The 15,993-nt window shown below is 51.2% G+C and overlaps 1 protein-coding gene across 2 annotated transcripts; it reads left to right on the top strand.

Annotated features, from left to right (window-relative positions):
• Positions 1-20: 20 nt before the first annotated feature.
• On the top strand, positions 21-13,478 carry Shkbp1 (SH3KBP1 binding protein 1). 2 transcript variants are annotated; one of them, XM_036188966.1, is made up of 18 exons: positions 21-474; positions 711-764; positions 896-941; positions 1,040-1,113; positions 1,737-1,795; positions 2,023-2,103; positions 3,772-3,933; positions 4,510-4,600; positions 4,670-4,860; positions 5,729-5,844; positions 6,713-6,800; positions 6,892-7,008; positions 8,378-8,548; positions 10,756-10,911; positions 11,331-11,427; positions 12,479-12,657; positions 12,912-13,023; positions 13,106-13,478. In XM_036188966.1, the coding sequence occupies exons 1-18, from the start codon at positions 389-391 to the stop codon at positions 13,332-13,334; spliced, it is 2,109 nt and encodes a 702-aa protein (XP_036044859.1). In that variant the 5' UTR covers positions 21-388; the 3' UTR covers positions 13,335-13,478. The 2 variants fall into 2 exon arrangements, with proteins under 2 accessions (XP_036044859.1, XP_036044851.1); XM_036188958.1 differs by having other exon boundaries at positions 12,909-13,023.
• The last annotated feature ends 2,515 nt before the right edge of the window (positions 13,479-15,993 follow it).

The raw sequence follows: 15,993 nt of genomic DNA, 5'->3' as shown, positions 1-15,993 counted from the left end.
CGCGTACATGGGAGGACTGGAGGGTGGGCTGGTTCGCGGCCGAGGCTGTGAAGACCTTAGACTCTAGAAGTACCTACGCATTGGTGTAGGTTTCATTTCAGGATCTGCGCACGTACTCAACGAATCGCCTAGATGTTATACCTAAATAAGGGAATCTAGAAATAGGGGGACGCTATTGAACTACCCCAAAGCAGCCCAGTAGTGCGCCCCGTCGAGACCAGGAAAGACCGCCCGGCTTTGAAGAGTCAGAGAACGTAATTGCGAAGGAGCGAGTGCTCTGTCCAATCGTCAGAGAATCCTGTAGCCTCTAGGCCAATGAGCAAGCGTCAGGGGCGGGGTCTGTGCACACCCGGAAGTGGGTGCAGGCCGGCAGCCTCGCCGGGGGGCCATGGCTGTTGCGACGACTGCAGCGGAGGGGGTCCCGAACCGTGGAGCCCCCGGGGAAGTAATTCATCTGAACGTGGGGGGCAAGCGGTGAGTGTGGGAGATCCCTGAGGCCCCATCCTACGGGACCGAGGCGGGATACCCGCCTCTTCTGGGAGTGGGGGTGGTAAACCCTGTCCATCAAGGATTGCTCCGCCCCGTGCTGGAGGCTTGGCACTTGGATTAAAAAAAAATGCCAAAGGAGGGAAGATTTCGTGCGTGGATCGCAAGGGAGGAGGCAGTGGTACTCGGCTCCCCGTCATCTGTTTACTTACCTCACGGCCCAGGTTCAGTACCTCTCGCCAGACGCTCACCTGGATCCCAGACTCCTTCTTCTCCAGGTGATTAGGAGAGTCGGTTAGGGGCGAGGGTAGGAGGGGATGAAAGGAGAGGGTGTGGGGAGACCCATTTCCACCCTTACTCACCTCCGCAACTCGGCTCGTGACACCTCCTCGGTTTCCCCTTCCTCTAGTCTTTTGAGCGGACGCATTTCAACTCTGAAAGACGAGACCGGAGCTGTGAGTAGGGCAGGAACAGAAGTGGACCGGTCAGTGGGAGGAGGGATAGGACCTCCTACTTACTCCAGGTCCTTGCCATGCCCCCCCCCCCCATGCAGATCTTCATCGACAGGGACCCCACCGTCTTTGCACCCATCCTCAACTTCCTGCGGACCAAAGAGTTAGACCCCAGGTTGGTATGGGTAAGGGGGTGAGTTCCCCACCATATAAGTCTGTCCTCCTTCTCTGAATGTTCACTCCATTCTATTAGAATTTTTCAGACTTGAGCATGTTATACATCCTCCAAATATATGCACACATTTGTACCACTCATCTCTTTTTTTTTGTTTTTGTTTTTGTTTTTGTTTTTTTTTGTTTTTCGAGACAGGGTTTCTCTGTGTAGCTTTGCGCCTTTCCTGGAACTCGCTTTGTAGACCAGGCTGGCCTTGAACTCACAAAGATCCACCTGGTTCTGCTGGGATTAAAGGCGTGCGCCATCACCACCCGGCCCACTCATATCTTTGTTCCCTAGATTTTTTTTTTAAGTATTTTATCTATTTGTTTGCTTTTTTTGTTTGAAACAAGGCCTTGCTCTGTAGCCCTGGTTGCCTAGAGATCTCAATCCAAACCAGGCTGGCCTCCAACTTTGATGCTCTTGCCTCTGCTTCCCCTGTTCTGGGGTGGCAGGTATGTACCACTCTCAAACTCCCTAGAATCTTAAACCCATCAAAACTAGCACAGTTTCAAAAGCCTTCTCAGAATGTGCTGCCCACCCCTACACCCCAGACTTTTACCTCAGTCTCTTCTATTACCTAGGGGTATCCACGGTTCCAGCCTCCTCCATGAAGCCCAATTCTATGGGCTCACTCCACTGGGTAAGTGGGAGTGCCCACCACCTTCTAAACCCCCACCCCCATCAGCACCCTCAGTTACTTCCTGAGCATTCTCTACCTCTTTGACTCCCTCAGTCAGAAGGAGCTAAGAGCACTGGATTTGGGTCTGAAGGAGTTGGTAGTTCTGTGGAAAACCGAATGGGGAGAGGGACATGGGTCTGCCTTAGTATCTATCCCTCAAGATCAAGTGTTGAGCCCTTCCCTTGCAGTTCGTCGCCTGCAGGTAAGGGAAGAATTGGATCGATCCTCCTGTGGAAATGTCCTCTTCAATGGTTATCTACCTCCTCCAGGTGGGTACTCCCAATAGATGCTGCGGAGGGGGAGATTGGGTTAAAGACTACATTTCCCATAGGGCTACAAACCCTGAGATACCTGTATTTGCAGTCCCTGGCTGCACTGGGAGTTGTAGTTCTTTATCAGATGCTTGGAAAGGAACTAGGAAACAACATTTTCCATGAAGCAGTGCAGTTCTCTTAAGAGCTCAGAATCAAGCACTTGAGCCTGATGGGAGGTGTCGCCTGCATTTTCTGAAGTTTCACCCTGTTTTTCAATAAAAAGAAATGAAAAATAAACATTTAAAATATAAGCTTTATCATACTAACAAATACAGTAAAATCATGAGAATAAAGCCTGAACAGAACAGCTGGGCATGGTGGCCCTCGCCTTTAATCCCAGCACTTATGGGGCTGGAGCAGGCAGATCTCTCTGAGTTGGAGAGCAGCTTAGTGTATATATCCAATGGCAGGACAGTCAGGGCTATACTGGGAGACCCCGTTTCAAAACACACACCACAGAAAAAAGCCAGAACAATGTTCTGTCTCCCAAGGGGGGTTCCCTTTTTTAGGAGGGAAGATAACCAAAATTTTAATTTAGTCTATAATAATAATAAATAATAATAATAGCTATAATAATAAATAATAATATATTATTATTATTATTGTTGTTGTTATTGAGACCAGGTCTCAATGAACCCGGAATTCACCAATTGGCTAGGCTGGCTTGCAAGCGAAGTGTAAGGATCTACCTTTGTCCCTTTGTTCACTTTCCTGGCTCTGGGGTCCAAACCCTGAGTCATGCTTATATACCAAGTGCTTTACCCATGAGCAGTCTCTGTAGCCCTGTAATTATACTCTTTATTTTATTATATATTTGTTATAGTATAGGGTTTGCACCCAGGGCTTTGTGCATGCTCGGCAGATGCTATGCACAGAGCCACACCCCTAAACCTTGACTGGGGAACTCCAGACATGTGTTCTACTTCTGAATCAAGCTCCCAGCCCTTCCCGGGTAAAGTCTGGGAATATATTTTACTGCTGAGCTATAGCCCATCTCTATTTTTACTTTAAAAAATTAGTTATTACATGGACTTATTTATTGGGGCACATGGGGAGGGCGTGTATGACTAGCAGAGGACGGTTTGCAGGAATGTTTCTCTCCTTCCACCACATGAGTCTCAGGATCAGAGTCAAGATTGTTAGGCTTGGTGGCAAGCACTTTTGCCTACTGAGACATCTCACTAGCCTTCTACATTTTATTTGTTTGTTTGCTTGTTTGTTTGTTTGTTTGTTTGTTTGTTTTGAGATAGGGTCTCACTAAGTTGCCCAGCCTGGCCTTGAACTTAAAATCTTCCAGCTCCAGATTTTGGTCTCACTAAATTGTCCAGCCTGACCTTGAACTTACAATCTTCCAGCTCCAGATTTCCAAGTAGTTGCAATTACAGACCTGCCTACCAGGCCTGGCTAAAATTAGCAAATAATGAAAAGGCATCACTATCACAGCAGCAACAAACTTGGTCTTTCTCTGTAATAGGCTTCTGGGTCATTGAATGCCATATCCTGATACCACAGAACACCTTCCCCAGGACACAAGGAATTCATGCCTGTTGTAGTTTGAGTGTTCATAGACTGACAGCCCACCAGGATTATAATTATGGTGACTGCCATTTCTCCTCACGATAGTATTCCCAGTGAAGCGGAGAAACCGGCACAGCCTAGTGGGGCCCCAGCAAGTAGGGGGACGTCCAGCCCCTGTTCGACGGAGCAACACCATGCCCCCCAACTTGGGTAATGCAGGGCTGCTAGGCCGAATGCTGGATGAGAGAGCGCCCCCGTCGCCATCAGGTAAGTGTCTGTCTTTTCCATGTGTGTTGTGCTTGGGACTGAGCCTAGAGCATACATTCTGGCACTGTATAGCCTCTTTTTTGTTTTGTTTTGAGACAGGATCTCACTCTGGCCCAGGCTGGCCTGGAGCTCAAAGCAACCCAGTCCTCCTGCCTCAGCCTCCTGAGCGCGAGAATATGAACCATGGCGTGGGCTCTTTGAGCCCTCATTTTATTTGGTTATTTATATTTAATTATCATCTTTGTGGACATGAGTGAACTCATAACACAGTGCGTTTGTGGAGGCTGGAGGGAACCATGTGGGTTTTGGAGACTGGACCCAGGTCGTGCCAGAACTGCTTTTATTTGCTGAACAACTCCCCTGCCTCCAGCCTTCTCTTTACTTGCTGTTCTGAGTCAGGGTCTCACTAAGTTGCCCAGACAGGCCTTGAACTTGTGTTCCTTCTGTCTCAATAGCCAAACTAACTGAGGTTACAGGCCTGCATCACCAGCTGTAGCTTAAATTTCTGTCCTTTAGGAGGTCAGGGCCAGTGGGCCCCCGTGACCCTCTGCTCTGGTCTCCTCTCTTACCCCCAAGGCCAACCGGAAGAGCCAGGGATGGTGCGATTGGTCTGCGGTCACCACAACTGGATTGCTGTGGCTTATAGCCACTTTCTTGTCTGTTACAGGTGCTGAGGATGGGGTGGGGTTGTGGGAGGCTCTGAGGTGAGGGTTGCTGATCTCCCCCGATCTCACAGGCTGAAGGAAGCCTCCGGCTGGCAGCTGGCCTTTTCCAGCCCTCGTCTGGACTGGCCCATTGAGCGCCTGGCTCTCTCAGCTCGGGTGCTCAGCGGTGCTCTGGGTGAGCATGACAGGATGGTGGCCGCAGCCACCGGCAGCGAGATTCTTCTGTGGGCTCTGCAGGCACAAGGTGGTGGCTCTGAGATAGGTATGCCCTCCAGACTTTTCTAGAACCCAGTAGAATTCTGTAATCTTGAAATAACCCAACCCATGAAACTGGATGCCCACATGAGAAGAATAAGAATTCTATGCTCTAGTCAATCTCTTTACCCTGTGAGAGAATGCTCCAAACCTTCAGAATCCTGAATGTTTTAGTCCAGGCCTTGAATTCCAGATCTTCCTGCCCTCAACTCCCGTTTTCTCTATCACAGCAATACCAAGTGCCATCATGTTCAGTTAACACACTGATTTTATATATTGGTTTTTCAGACAGATTTCTCTGTAGCTTTGGAGCCTGTCCTGGACTAGCTCTGTAGACCAGGCTGGCCTCGAACTCACAGAGATCCACCCGCCTCTGCTTCCCGAGTGCATCACAGGCGTGCGCCACCACCGCCCTGCATATTTTATCTTTATATGTATTTATTTATGTGTCTGGATAGAGAGGAGCATGCATGAAATCCTGGATCTAGTCCAAACACCATATAAACTGCATATGGTGATACACAGCCATAATCCAGCACACAGAAAGTGGAGGCTAGCCTGGGCTACATGGGACCCTGACTCAAAGCAATAATAACAAAATTCAGCCCTCAGTTGTCATAGCCCTTGCCCAGTAGGAGAGTTTAGCCTTTTTGGAAACCTCAGCTGTTAGAATTCTACCTGCCTTTGGCGTTCCACGCCCATCAAAAATTCTGTGTAGTTCCTGGAGTCCTCTTTGCCGTGGGGTTCCATTCCCAACACAACCCATGGCTCTGTGGTCCTTGCTGCCTCACCCCTGCAGTGGGCTTCCAGCCCTTCCTTGCTGCCTCACCCCTGTGAGTGTCTTCTAGCCTCTCTTTGCTGCCTCACCCCTGCAGGTGTCTTCCACCTGGGTGTACCAGTGGAGGCCTTGTTCTTTGTTGGGAACCAGCTCATTGCCACAAGCCACACAGGGCGTATCGGGGTGTGGAACGCTGTGACCAAGCACTGGCAGGTAAGTTTGGGCCAGCCTGCCTCCCTCCCTCTTCTCAAGTGTCTGGACTGTGCAGGCCCAGGGGTTCCTACCTATTTCACCCTACCTAGAGAGAGAGCCAGATAACCCTACACTGGGTGTGGGATAGAAGGCCATGGAGTGCCAGGTGTGGTGGCACACACCTTTAGTTCCATCGCTTGGAGGTAGAGGCTGACAGATCTCTGTGAGTTTGAGGGCAGCCTGGTCTACAAAGCGAGTTCCAGGACAGCCATGGCTACACAGAGAAACCCTGCCTAGAATCCCCCAGTGAGGTGCTGGGGGTGTGCGTGGTTCAGTGGTAGAGTCCCTGCCTAGATCCTCTGGCCTCTGTGGACCCCCACCTTCATGTGTACACACCCATGCACAGTTACACACACACACGTGATCTTAGAAAATAATTTTTCAAAACTCAACAAAAACAGAGTAGAGAAGAGGGCCAAGGAATTAATGACAGTCTAAGATAGAGAGGAAAGTGCTAAGGCCAGTTACAAGGACAGCCATGATGCTACAGGGACAGCCATGATGTTACAGGGACAGCCGTGATGTTGCAGGGACAGCCGTCATGTTGCAGAGACAGCCGTCATGTTACAGAGAGAGCCGTCATGTTGCAGGGACAGCCGTGATGTTGCAGGGACAGCCGTGATGTTACAGAGAGAGCCGTCATGTTACAGGGACAGCCATGATGTTACAGGGACAGCCATGACATTACAGGTAGACACAGATGGCAACTGGCAAGGCTGGAAGGGAGAGGCTCAGGCCCTGGTCAGGATGGGCATACAGAAATGGGCACTATGGGAGAAAGGCAGGGATGCCAGGAGGGTTCCACACTACTGCCTCTTTCCTGCCCCAGGTCCAGGAGGTCCAGCCTATCACCAGTTACGATGCAGCTGGCTCCTTCCTCCTTCTGGGCTGCAGCAATGGCTCCATCTATTACGTGGGTGAGCAGTGAGCAGTGTACTCCTGCAGCCTGAGGGGGGGCTGGAGCGGGAGCCTCCAACGAATCTGCCCCACCTCTGCCTGCCCACCTAGATGTGCAGAAATTCCCTCTGCGGATGAAGGACAATGACCTCCTCGTCAGTGAGCTCTACCGAGACCCGGCAGAGGATGGAGTCACTGCCCTCAGCGTCTACCTCACCCCTAAGACCAGTAAGCTATGAGGGGGCCTCCATCCCTGCTGCTACCAGCCAGCCCCAGCCCTGGCCTGTAGCTCTGCCCCTGTTGTGTGGTGTGCCTCGTGATTTCCTCAGGAAGGGAGCACACTAGTTCTCATTTCTTCAGCTTGTACTTTTGCTTTGCTTCTGTTTAGCCCTCTTTCAGGTGCTGCTGGCCTCTCCACGACAAACCGCTGTAGTTAAGTTTTGTGTCTTTCCCATCTCCCATTGGGACATGACATTTGCATAATTCATAAAACCAAGAGAATGGATACATGCCAGATAGTAGATAAATCCGTGTTCAAGGATCCTTGATTCCCCTAAACTGCCAACCCCTCTTTGTGGGGGAGGACAGGAGCTTCCTCTATTGCCCAGGCTAGCCTCTAACTCTAGACTACCCCATCCTGCTTGAGCCTCTTGAGTGCCGGAACCACAAGCTAGCCCTTGGTTCTTTTCTGTGTCTCCTAGATTTAATATCCATCCATGTCACTATGTGGGTTAAAAGTACATTGCCTGTGACAAAATGCTGATGCTGTATTTTACGTACCTGTGTTCTTTACGATGCTCTGTGGCGTTTCTGAGGATCTCTCCAGCACTCATGGAGGCATGAAGGTGGGGGGGGGGGGGATGGGGGGGAACCTCTGTGAGTTCTAAGCCAGCCTGATTTACATATGTTGAATTCCAGGCCAAACAGGGCTACATAGTGAGACTCTGTCTCAAAAAAAGAAAAAGTTTCGCCAGGGTAGTGGTGATGCACATCTTTAATTTCAGCACTTGAGAGGCAGAGGCAGGTGGATCTCTGTGAGTTTGAGGCCAGCCTGGTCTACAGAGCGAGATCCAGGACAGGCTCCAAAACTACACAGAGAAACCCTATCTCAAAAAGCCAAAAAAGAAAAGAAAAGTGTTTCGAGAATCTCAAAATAAAAAGTTGTCAGGGAAGCCCTTGAGACACTGGGAGGTGGGCAGTCTTCTTCTCTATTTATATGTCATTCTAGAATTTTTAAAAAGATTTAGGTTTTGTGGGTATGAGTGTTTAGCTGCACGTATATAAGTATGCTGTGTACATGCTTGGTGTCCAAAGAGTCCAAAATTAGGGGTTGGATCTGGAACAGGAGTTCCAGGTGGCTATGAGCTGTCATGTGGGTCTTCTGGAAGAACAGCAAAGGTTCTCAATCTACTCCATCTCTCCAGCCCCACCTGTGTTCCTTCTTAGTCTCATATTCTGTGTCTTGTCTCTGTCTCGTCTCTCTTTCTGCCTCTTCCCCTGTGTCTCCCCCACCTGCTTCCTTCCCTTCCTGCCTCTCACCCTCTCGGCCTGGTTCTGTTTCCATGACAGACTTTCTTTGTTGTTGGCCTCTCCCCAGGTGACAGCGGGAACTGGGTTGAGATTGCTTATGGCACCAGCTCAGGGGTCGTGCGGGTCATTGTGCAGCACCCTGAGACTGTGGGCTCCGGGCCCCAGCTCTTCCAGACCTTCAGCGTGCACCGCAGCCCTGTCACCAAGATCATGTTGTCGGAGAAGCACCTCATCTCAGGTGGGTTCCCTGCAGGAGGGACAGCTTTGGGAGTGAGGAGCCAGGAGGAGGGGGCTTACAGTGGGGACAGCTGTGTGGAGAGACAGCTCCCTGAGGCTGAAGGTAACCGGAGAGCCCGGGTGGGAATCACAGAAATGGAGGATGACTGTAATGGACACAGTGACTCAAGTCTGCAATGCCAGCACTCAGTAGGCTGAGGCAGAAGAATCACTTACAGTTCAAGGCCAGCCTGGGCTACAGAGTAAGCCCTTGTGTGGAAATGTATTTAAACTGGTAAAATGCTTTTTTAGCATAGCACTAAGAAGCACTGAGTTTGAATCCCAGCACCCTGGAGGTGGAGACAGGAGGGTCAGAAGTTCAAGATCTTCCTCAGCTATGTAGTGAGTTTGAGGCCAACGTGGGGATACATGAGATTGTCTCTAAAAACTGAAAATAAGAAAGTTTATAGGAAGAAGCCAGTCTTGGAAGGAGTAAATATATATTGATCACTCCTAGGGAGGCTAAAGCGCCAGGCTCTTGAGATCAAGGCCAGCCTGGGCTACCTAGCCTTTCAAAAACACAAAACAAAACAAAAAAACTGGGAGCTTAGTCAATGAACAGCCCATTGGGCAAGCATGAGAGCCTGAGTTCATATCCCCAACCATCCTTCTAGAGGACCCAGGTTCAACTCCCAGCACATACATGGTGATGCACAACCTATAACTCCAGTCCTTGAGGATCTGACCCTGTCTTCTGGCCTCCTAGGCACCCTCGTCTGTCTACAAGCTCACAGATGGGGCCAGAAAGCTCATTGGTAGAGCATATGCAAAGCTGTGAAAAGCCCTTGGTTTAATCCTTATCCCATGATAAATAAATAAGTAAAACAGACTGTCACCAGGTAGTGTTCAAGGTCATGAAGTGGTTTCTGGGTAGTAGTGTCTCACACCTTTAATCCCAGCACTTGGGAGGCAGAGGCAGGCGGATCTCTGAGTTTGAGGCCAGCCTGGTCTACAGAGCAAGTTCCAGGATAGCCAGGGCTACACAGAGATTTTAGAGAATTGTGTGTCTGTGTGTGCAGGTGCCAGCAGAGGGTAAAAGAGGGTGTCGGTGTTCCTGGAGGTGGAGTTACAGGTAGTTGTGAGCCACCCAACATGGGGGCTGGGGGCTGACAGTCCTCTGCAAGAGTAGCAAGTACTCCAAATCACTGAGCGGTCTCTCTACTCCCTTCATCTTGGGTTTGTTTGTTTGTTTTGTTTTTATTTGTTTTTAATTTTATGTGCATTGGTGTTTTGCCTGCATGCATGCCTGTGTGAGTGTGTCGGATCCTGGGGTTATAGATAACTGTGAGCCTCCGTGTGGGTGCTGGGATTGAACCCGGGTCCTCTGGAAGAGCAGCCAGTGCTCTTAACCACTGAGCCATCTCTCCAGCCCCTCCATCTTGTTTTTGAAGAATCTTACGAGATCTGGGGATTGCCCATATGCTAGAGTGGCTGGCTGGAGAGCCCCAGGGACCTGCTCATCACGACACCTTTCCAGCACCTTTCAAGCACACACATCTCCATAATCAGACCCTTATACTCACATGGCAAACATGCTGCCAACTGAACCATCACCCCAGCCCTTAGAATTTTGGCTGAGATAAGATCTTGCTACATAGCCCAGGCTAGCCTTGAATTTAGGATCCTTTGGATCCAGCCTTCTAAACACTGGGGTTACAGGTGTGTACCGCCACACCTCTCCTTCACATTTCTTTTTCAAGTGCATGAGGGTCATTGAAGAGGGCTGATGCAGGACAAGCCTGTCTGAGGCCAAGGACCTCAGAGCGGAAATGAAGGTCCACAGGTGCAGATCATCAGGGACAAGCACTCCAGTGGACCAGCGGGAAGAGTGGGGGGATGGGCGTGGCCAGTGTTGACATCCTTGCTTTGGCTGAGCATCGATGTGGCTATAGGGATTGGACAGGATCAGGAAGCCAAGCAAAGAGATGAGGTGAAAGGACCCAGGTGGGTCCATGGACATGGTAACATGGTCCGACCCAAACCGCTTCTGAGGCAGAGCTGATGGGCTCTCTGGGCATCTGGAACTCCAGCATAAGAAATCCCTGAAGAGGGAGTACTCAGCAGCTGGGCCCTGATACCTCTGAAAAGGCTCATGTTGAGGGTCAGGAGGGTTGATCTGTGCTGCTGCCATGGCCAGGCCTGACCTTCCGCTGTCTCTCTGCTCCTTAGTCTGTGCCGACAACAACCATGTACGGACGTGGTCTGTGACCCGCTTTCGAGGCATGATCTCCACCCAGCCCGGGTCCACTCCGCTAGCGTCCTTCAAGATCCTGGCACTGGAGTCGGCCGACGGTCACGGAGGCTGCAGTGCTGGCAATGACATTGGTGCCTGCTGACCCTGGCCCTTGACTCCTTCCCGCAGACCTGCCTGAGCCGCGCGGGATCCCCGAGGCTCCTTAGACCTCTGCTCTGTTGCCTTCAGCTGCTCTGTTGCCCTCTAGCTGCACTAATTACTAACCCTTGTTCACTTCCATTTTGGTCTCCCCTGACCTGCCATTGACCTCTGTACTCCCAGCCAATCCCACTCTGCCTGGCCATTGATTCCCGCTCACCATCTCCTGACAGGCCAAATGCTGTTGATCCTTGCAAGCCCGTAGTTCCTCCTGCCTCTGTCCAACTGCAGTAGCCTGGGGGCAGAATCTAGGTCTGGGAGTTGGCTCAGCAATGGAGAAAGAAAGGCTAGTGCCGTGGGGTGTGAAGGCTTTGTGGACCCTGTGGCCCTTACCCCACTCCTGCCCACCCAGGTCCCTATGGTGAGCGGGATGACCAGCAGGTGTTCATCCAGAAGGTGGTGCCAAATGCCAGCCAGCTCTTTGTGCGTCTCTCCTCCACTGGGCAGCGGTGAGTACTGTCCCACCAAATGAGGCAAGGCCAGGGAGGAGGCCCAAAAGGGGTCCTGAAGGGGCAGAGGCCACAGGGTGAGTGACCTCTGGGTTATGAGTGGGAGAGTAACACTAGAGAAACCCCAGGTCACTGTGTTGGACCTTAGAAAGCCCAGGCAGTCTAGTGGGAAGGGGCTGCAGGCAGAGGATCGGGGATGGATGGTGCCGGCAGAGGGTTGTGGGTTGGGTTGCATACAGGGGTGGGTGAGGAGTGGATGGGCACACAGGCTATATCATGTGACCTGAAAAGGAGGCCTGGGAGTGTTGCTCGGGGTGTGGCCTCTTCAGAGAAACCTGAAGCTGAGTAGGAATGAACAGAAGAAAGCAGGGAGGGAGAGAAATGCCTGCTGAGGACGGAACATGTGCCAGGGCTGGGGAGAGCCACACTGGGTAATGGGCCTGGTCCTTGTGTAGGGCAGCTGAGGCCTTTTTCTGAGTGCATGGGAAGCCAAGCCTGTGTAAGGGGATGGACAAGAGGTCAAAAGCCAGGGATGACATTGGGCCAAGTGCCTGGTGGGAGACAGGATGAGACAGTGATCTGAGAGATGCTGGGTGACCCATGGGAGGGGGCAGATACAACTGATAAGATAAGCATGGGAAGGGTCCTGAGGCCCCAGGGATACATGAATGTGGGTAGGGACAGAATATTAGAGATGCTGAAGCGAAACCAAAGTTTGGGGATGCAGCCTGGTCAGTAGAGTGGGTCAGTAGAAGTATGTGCCTAGCATGCGCAAAACCTTGGGTTTGACCTCCAGTACTGAATAAACAGGGCATGGTACATGTCTGTAACCGCAGCACTCAGGAAGTAGAAGCAGAAGGATCAGAAGTTCCAAGTCATCCTCAACTACCTAGTGAGTTGCAGGCCAGCCTGGGCTACATGAGAATCTGTCTCAAAACAAACAGCGCTGGCTGTGGGCAGTGTAGGGACAGGGGAGGACCTGAATGCTCAGAGGTGGAGACAGTGAGGAGAGGGACCAGGCTGATGACTCCTGACCCCTTGCCTCCTACAGGGTGTGTTCCGTACGCTCAGTGGATGGCTCACCCACAACTGCCTTCACAGTGCTGGAATGTGAGGGCTCAAGGCGGCTGGGCTCCAGGCCCCGACGCTACCTGCTCACCGGCCAGGCCAATGGCAGCCTGGCCATGTGGGACCTGACTACCGCCATGGACGGCCTGGGCCAAGCCCCTGGTACTCCCTGCTCCCCTTCAATCCTGTCCCTTGCCATGGTTTCCCTTACCAGCCCCTACCCTCTGGTCCCACTGCTATGCCCTTTGGGTCTTCCTTGCTCCCCAGTCCTTTCTTAGCGTTGCTTTCCCGCTGCTCTCTCTTAGCCTCTGACCCTAGCCCATCCATCTACACCGCTTTCTTCTCTCCTACCTCCAGTTGCTCTTGGCCTATGCCCCCGTCTTACCCCTGACCCTGCTTCTTTGCCACCTCAGCAGGTGGCCTGACGGAAGAAGAGTTGATGGGGCAGCTGGAGCAGTGTGAACTGGCCCCCTTGGCTTCCTCTCGAGGCACTTTCCCCAGCCCCTCACCCAGGGCCTCCCTTACCAGGTACCTGTAACTCCACTCCCCTCTCTGTGCAGTGGAAACAGCATGGTGACACAGGTGGACACTGAGTTTCCCTCCCTCTCAGTCTCCACTCAGCCTCCAGCAACACCTCCCTGTCGGGCCACAGAGGGAGCCCCAGCCCACCGCAGGCAGAGGTCCGCCGCCGCGGGGCAGGAAGCTTTGTGGACCGGTGTCAGGAGCTGGTGAGGGGTGCACCAGAGCCTCGGCGGCCACCGACCCCAGCCCCTCGACCCTCCACAGGTCTTGGGACTCCCCTGACACCTAAGAACACTCTTAATGAAACTTCCTTTTGAACCTAACTGCCACAGTGCCTTCCTAGGGACTGGCCCCAGGGGACTTAGGGCCAGGACCTCCCTGGAGTCATTGAGGTCCCTTAACCTCCATTTCCTAAAAGCCAAAGTCACCTCCCTAATAAAACCCTTACTGCTAACATTGTATTCTTGGGGTTTTTTTTTGGGGGGGGGGGAAGAGGGTACCCAGGAAGAGATGGAGATGTAGGGACCAATTATGTTCTAAGCTTTTAAACTCAGAGATATTGCTACAGGTGAGATGGAGCACCCCTAATCACAGCACTGGAGAGGCAGAGGCAGGTGGATCTCTGTAGGTGGAGTTTTTCATCTAGACCACCAAGCAGCTCTGTCCCAGAAGCCACTCCACAAATAACCACACAGAAAATTATTAATTGTAAGAGCTCAGCTAATAGCTTAGGTTTGTCTCCAGCCACCTCTTACAACTTAAATTAACCCATTTCTATTAATTTATGTGCTGCCCTGAGGCTCCTTTACCTCATCTATGAATTTCCCATGTTGCTTCTTCTGCCTCCGGCTCTTGACTCCTCCGACTCCACCCTCCTTCCCAGCATTCTCTGTGCGCCCCAAATCCTGCCTAACTATTGGCCAGTCAGTTCTTTATTAACAATGAGAGCAGCACATCTTCAGTGTGCAGAAGGATTATTCCACAGCAGATCTCTGAGTTTGAGGCCAGCGTGGTCTACATAGTAAATTCCAGGACAGCAAGGGATATGTAGAGAGACCCTGCCTAGAGACACAAAAACAAACAACAACTAAACTACCAAGAATGTATTGGCTTACCCTCTGGCTTCAGGCTGGATCCAGGGGTCTAAAGGGTTAGAATGGCTTTCTGCCTCGTGCCTGTTTCCTTCTGGGATACTTTGTCTGCAGTCAAGGTGGTTCTAAAAGACTCCTTACTGTCCTTGTGTCCCTTCTGGTAGTCCCCCCTCCCCCCACAAAAAAACCCACAGGACTGAGCTAACTGGTGACACACACCTGTAATAATACTAGCACTGTAGAGGCTGAGACAGGATGCTCTCAATTGTGATGGTTAATACTGCCAACTTGATAGGATCCCCTAGGAGACAAGCCACGCTTGAGAGGAATTATCTAGCTTAGGTCAGCCTATGTGCATTCCAAAGGATGGTCTAGGTTAGGTTTATTAAAGTGGGAAGACCCACCCCGAATGTGGGTGGCCCCATCCCATAGTCTGGTGTCCCCCACTGCATGAAGAGGAGGGTGAGCTGAGCACAATGTCCATGGCTCTCTGCCTCTTGATTGTATATACAATGTGACCGTGACTTCCCCGCCACAATGGACTGTACCCTTGATGTGAGCCAAAATAAATCCTCCTGTACATAGCTTTTCCAAGGTAGTTTTCATACCATAAGACAAGAAACTAACACAAAAATGAAGAGTCCAGTCTGGTAGGATGGTGGTGGCGTACGCCTTTAATTCCAGCACTCGGGAGGCAGAGGCAGGTGGACCTCTGTGAGTTCGAGGCCAGCCTGGTCTACAGAGCGAGTTTCAGGACAGCCAGGGTTTATATATATATAGACTCAGAGAGGGGTAGGGGGGAAGGTTAGCCTTGGTTCCACAGAGAAACTTCGTTACAAAACAAAAAGAAATCACAGGGTTGATTTCCACGGGTTTGAATTGAGGCCTGCACCATTCCTGAACCAGTCCCTGTCTGTAGTCGGTGTGATGAAGGGTTTCCGGTCCTAACTTGGGCTATGGGCCCTCAGAAGGTAGGAAGCAAGGTCAGTCCCATGAGGGCGGAGAGGGGTCACATGAGAGTACTGCTGTCTGGCATAGTCATGCACGCCTTTAGGCTCCGCACTCAGGAGGCAGAGGCAGGTGGATCTCTCTGAGTACACAAGACCAGCCCAGTTTACATAGTAAGTTTCAGGCTAGCCAAAGTTACATAGTATGAGACCTGGTCAAAAAAAATAAAACAAAACAAAACAAAAAACAAAACAGGCAGAAGTCAAGGGCTCAACTCAGCGCTGGTGCCTAGAATCTAGCACTCCTGAGGCTAAGATAGGAAGCTGGATCAAGAACATGAAGGGAGAACAAGGAATAACAGACCATGATAAGTGAAGACCACATGAGAACAGGAATAGGCAGAGTGATGGAGAGGTCCCCAGAAATCCACAATGATACATCCTCTGTAGTCTGCTGGCAATGGTCGAGAGAAAGTCTGATCTGACCTAGTCTGGTGATTAGATGGCCAAACACCCTAACAGTTGTGCTGGAACTCTCATCCAATAACTGATGGAAGTGGATGCAGAGATCCTCAGCTAGGCCTCAGGTGGAGCTCCAGGAGTCCAATTGTCGAGAAAGAGGAGGGACTGTAAGAGCGTGAATTGTTGAGACCAAGATTGAAAAAAGCACAGGGACAAATAGCCAATCGAATGGAAGCACATGAATTATGAACCAAAGGCTGTGGAGCCCCCAGCTAGATCAGGCCCTCTGGATAAGCGAGACAATTGAATAGCTTGAACTGTTTGGGAGGCACCCAGGCAGTGGGACCCAGACCTGTCCTTAGTGCATGAGCTGGCTGTTTGGAACCTTGGGCTTACACAGGGACACTTTGCTCAGCCTAGAAGGAGGTTACAGGACCTGCCTGTACTGAATCCACCAGGTTTAAATGAATCCCCAG

The sequence above is a fragment of the Onychomys torridus genome, chromosome 1 (assembly GCF_903995425.1).
Source record: "Onychomys torridus chromosome 1, mOncTor1.1, whole genome shotgun sequence".
Taxonomy (NCBI): Eukaryota; Metazoa; Chordata; class Mammalia; order Rodentia; family Cricetidae; genus Onychomys; species Onychomys torridus.
This window is presented reverse-complemented; position numbering and strand designations above follow the sequence as displayed.

Excerpts from the sequence above, each read along its gene's own strand:
- Shkbp1 (XM_036188958.1), top strand. The coding sequence starts at position 389 with ATGGCTGTTGCGACGACTGCAGCGGAGGGGGTCCCGAACCGTGGAGCC. Across the intron at positions 10,912-11,330 it reads CAGTGCTGGCAATGACATTG|GTCCCTATGGTGAGCGGGAT; the intron begins GTGCCTGCTGAC and ends CTGCCCACCCAG. Across the intron at positions 12,658-12,908 it reads CGGCCTGGGCCAAGCCCCTG|CAGGTGGCCTGACGGAAGAA; the intron begins GTACTCCCTGCT and ends TTGCCACCTCAG.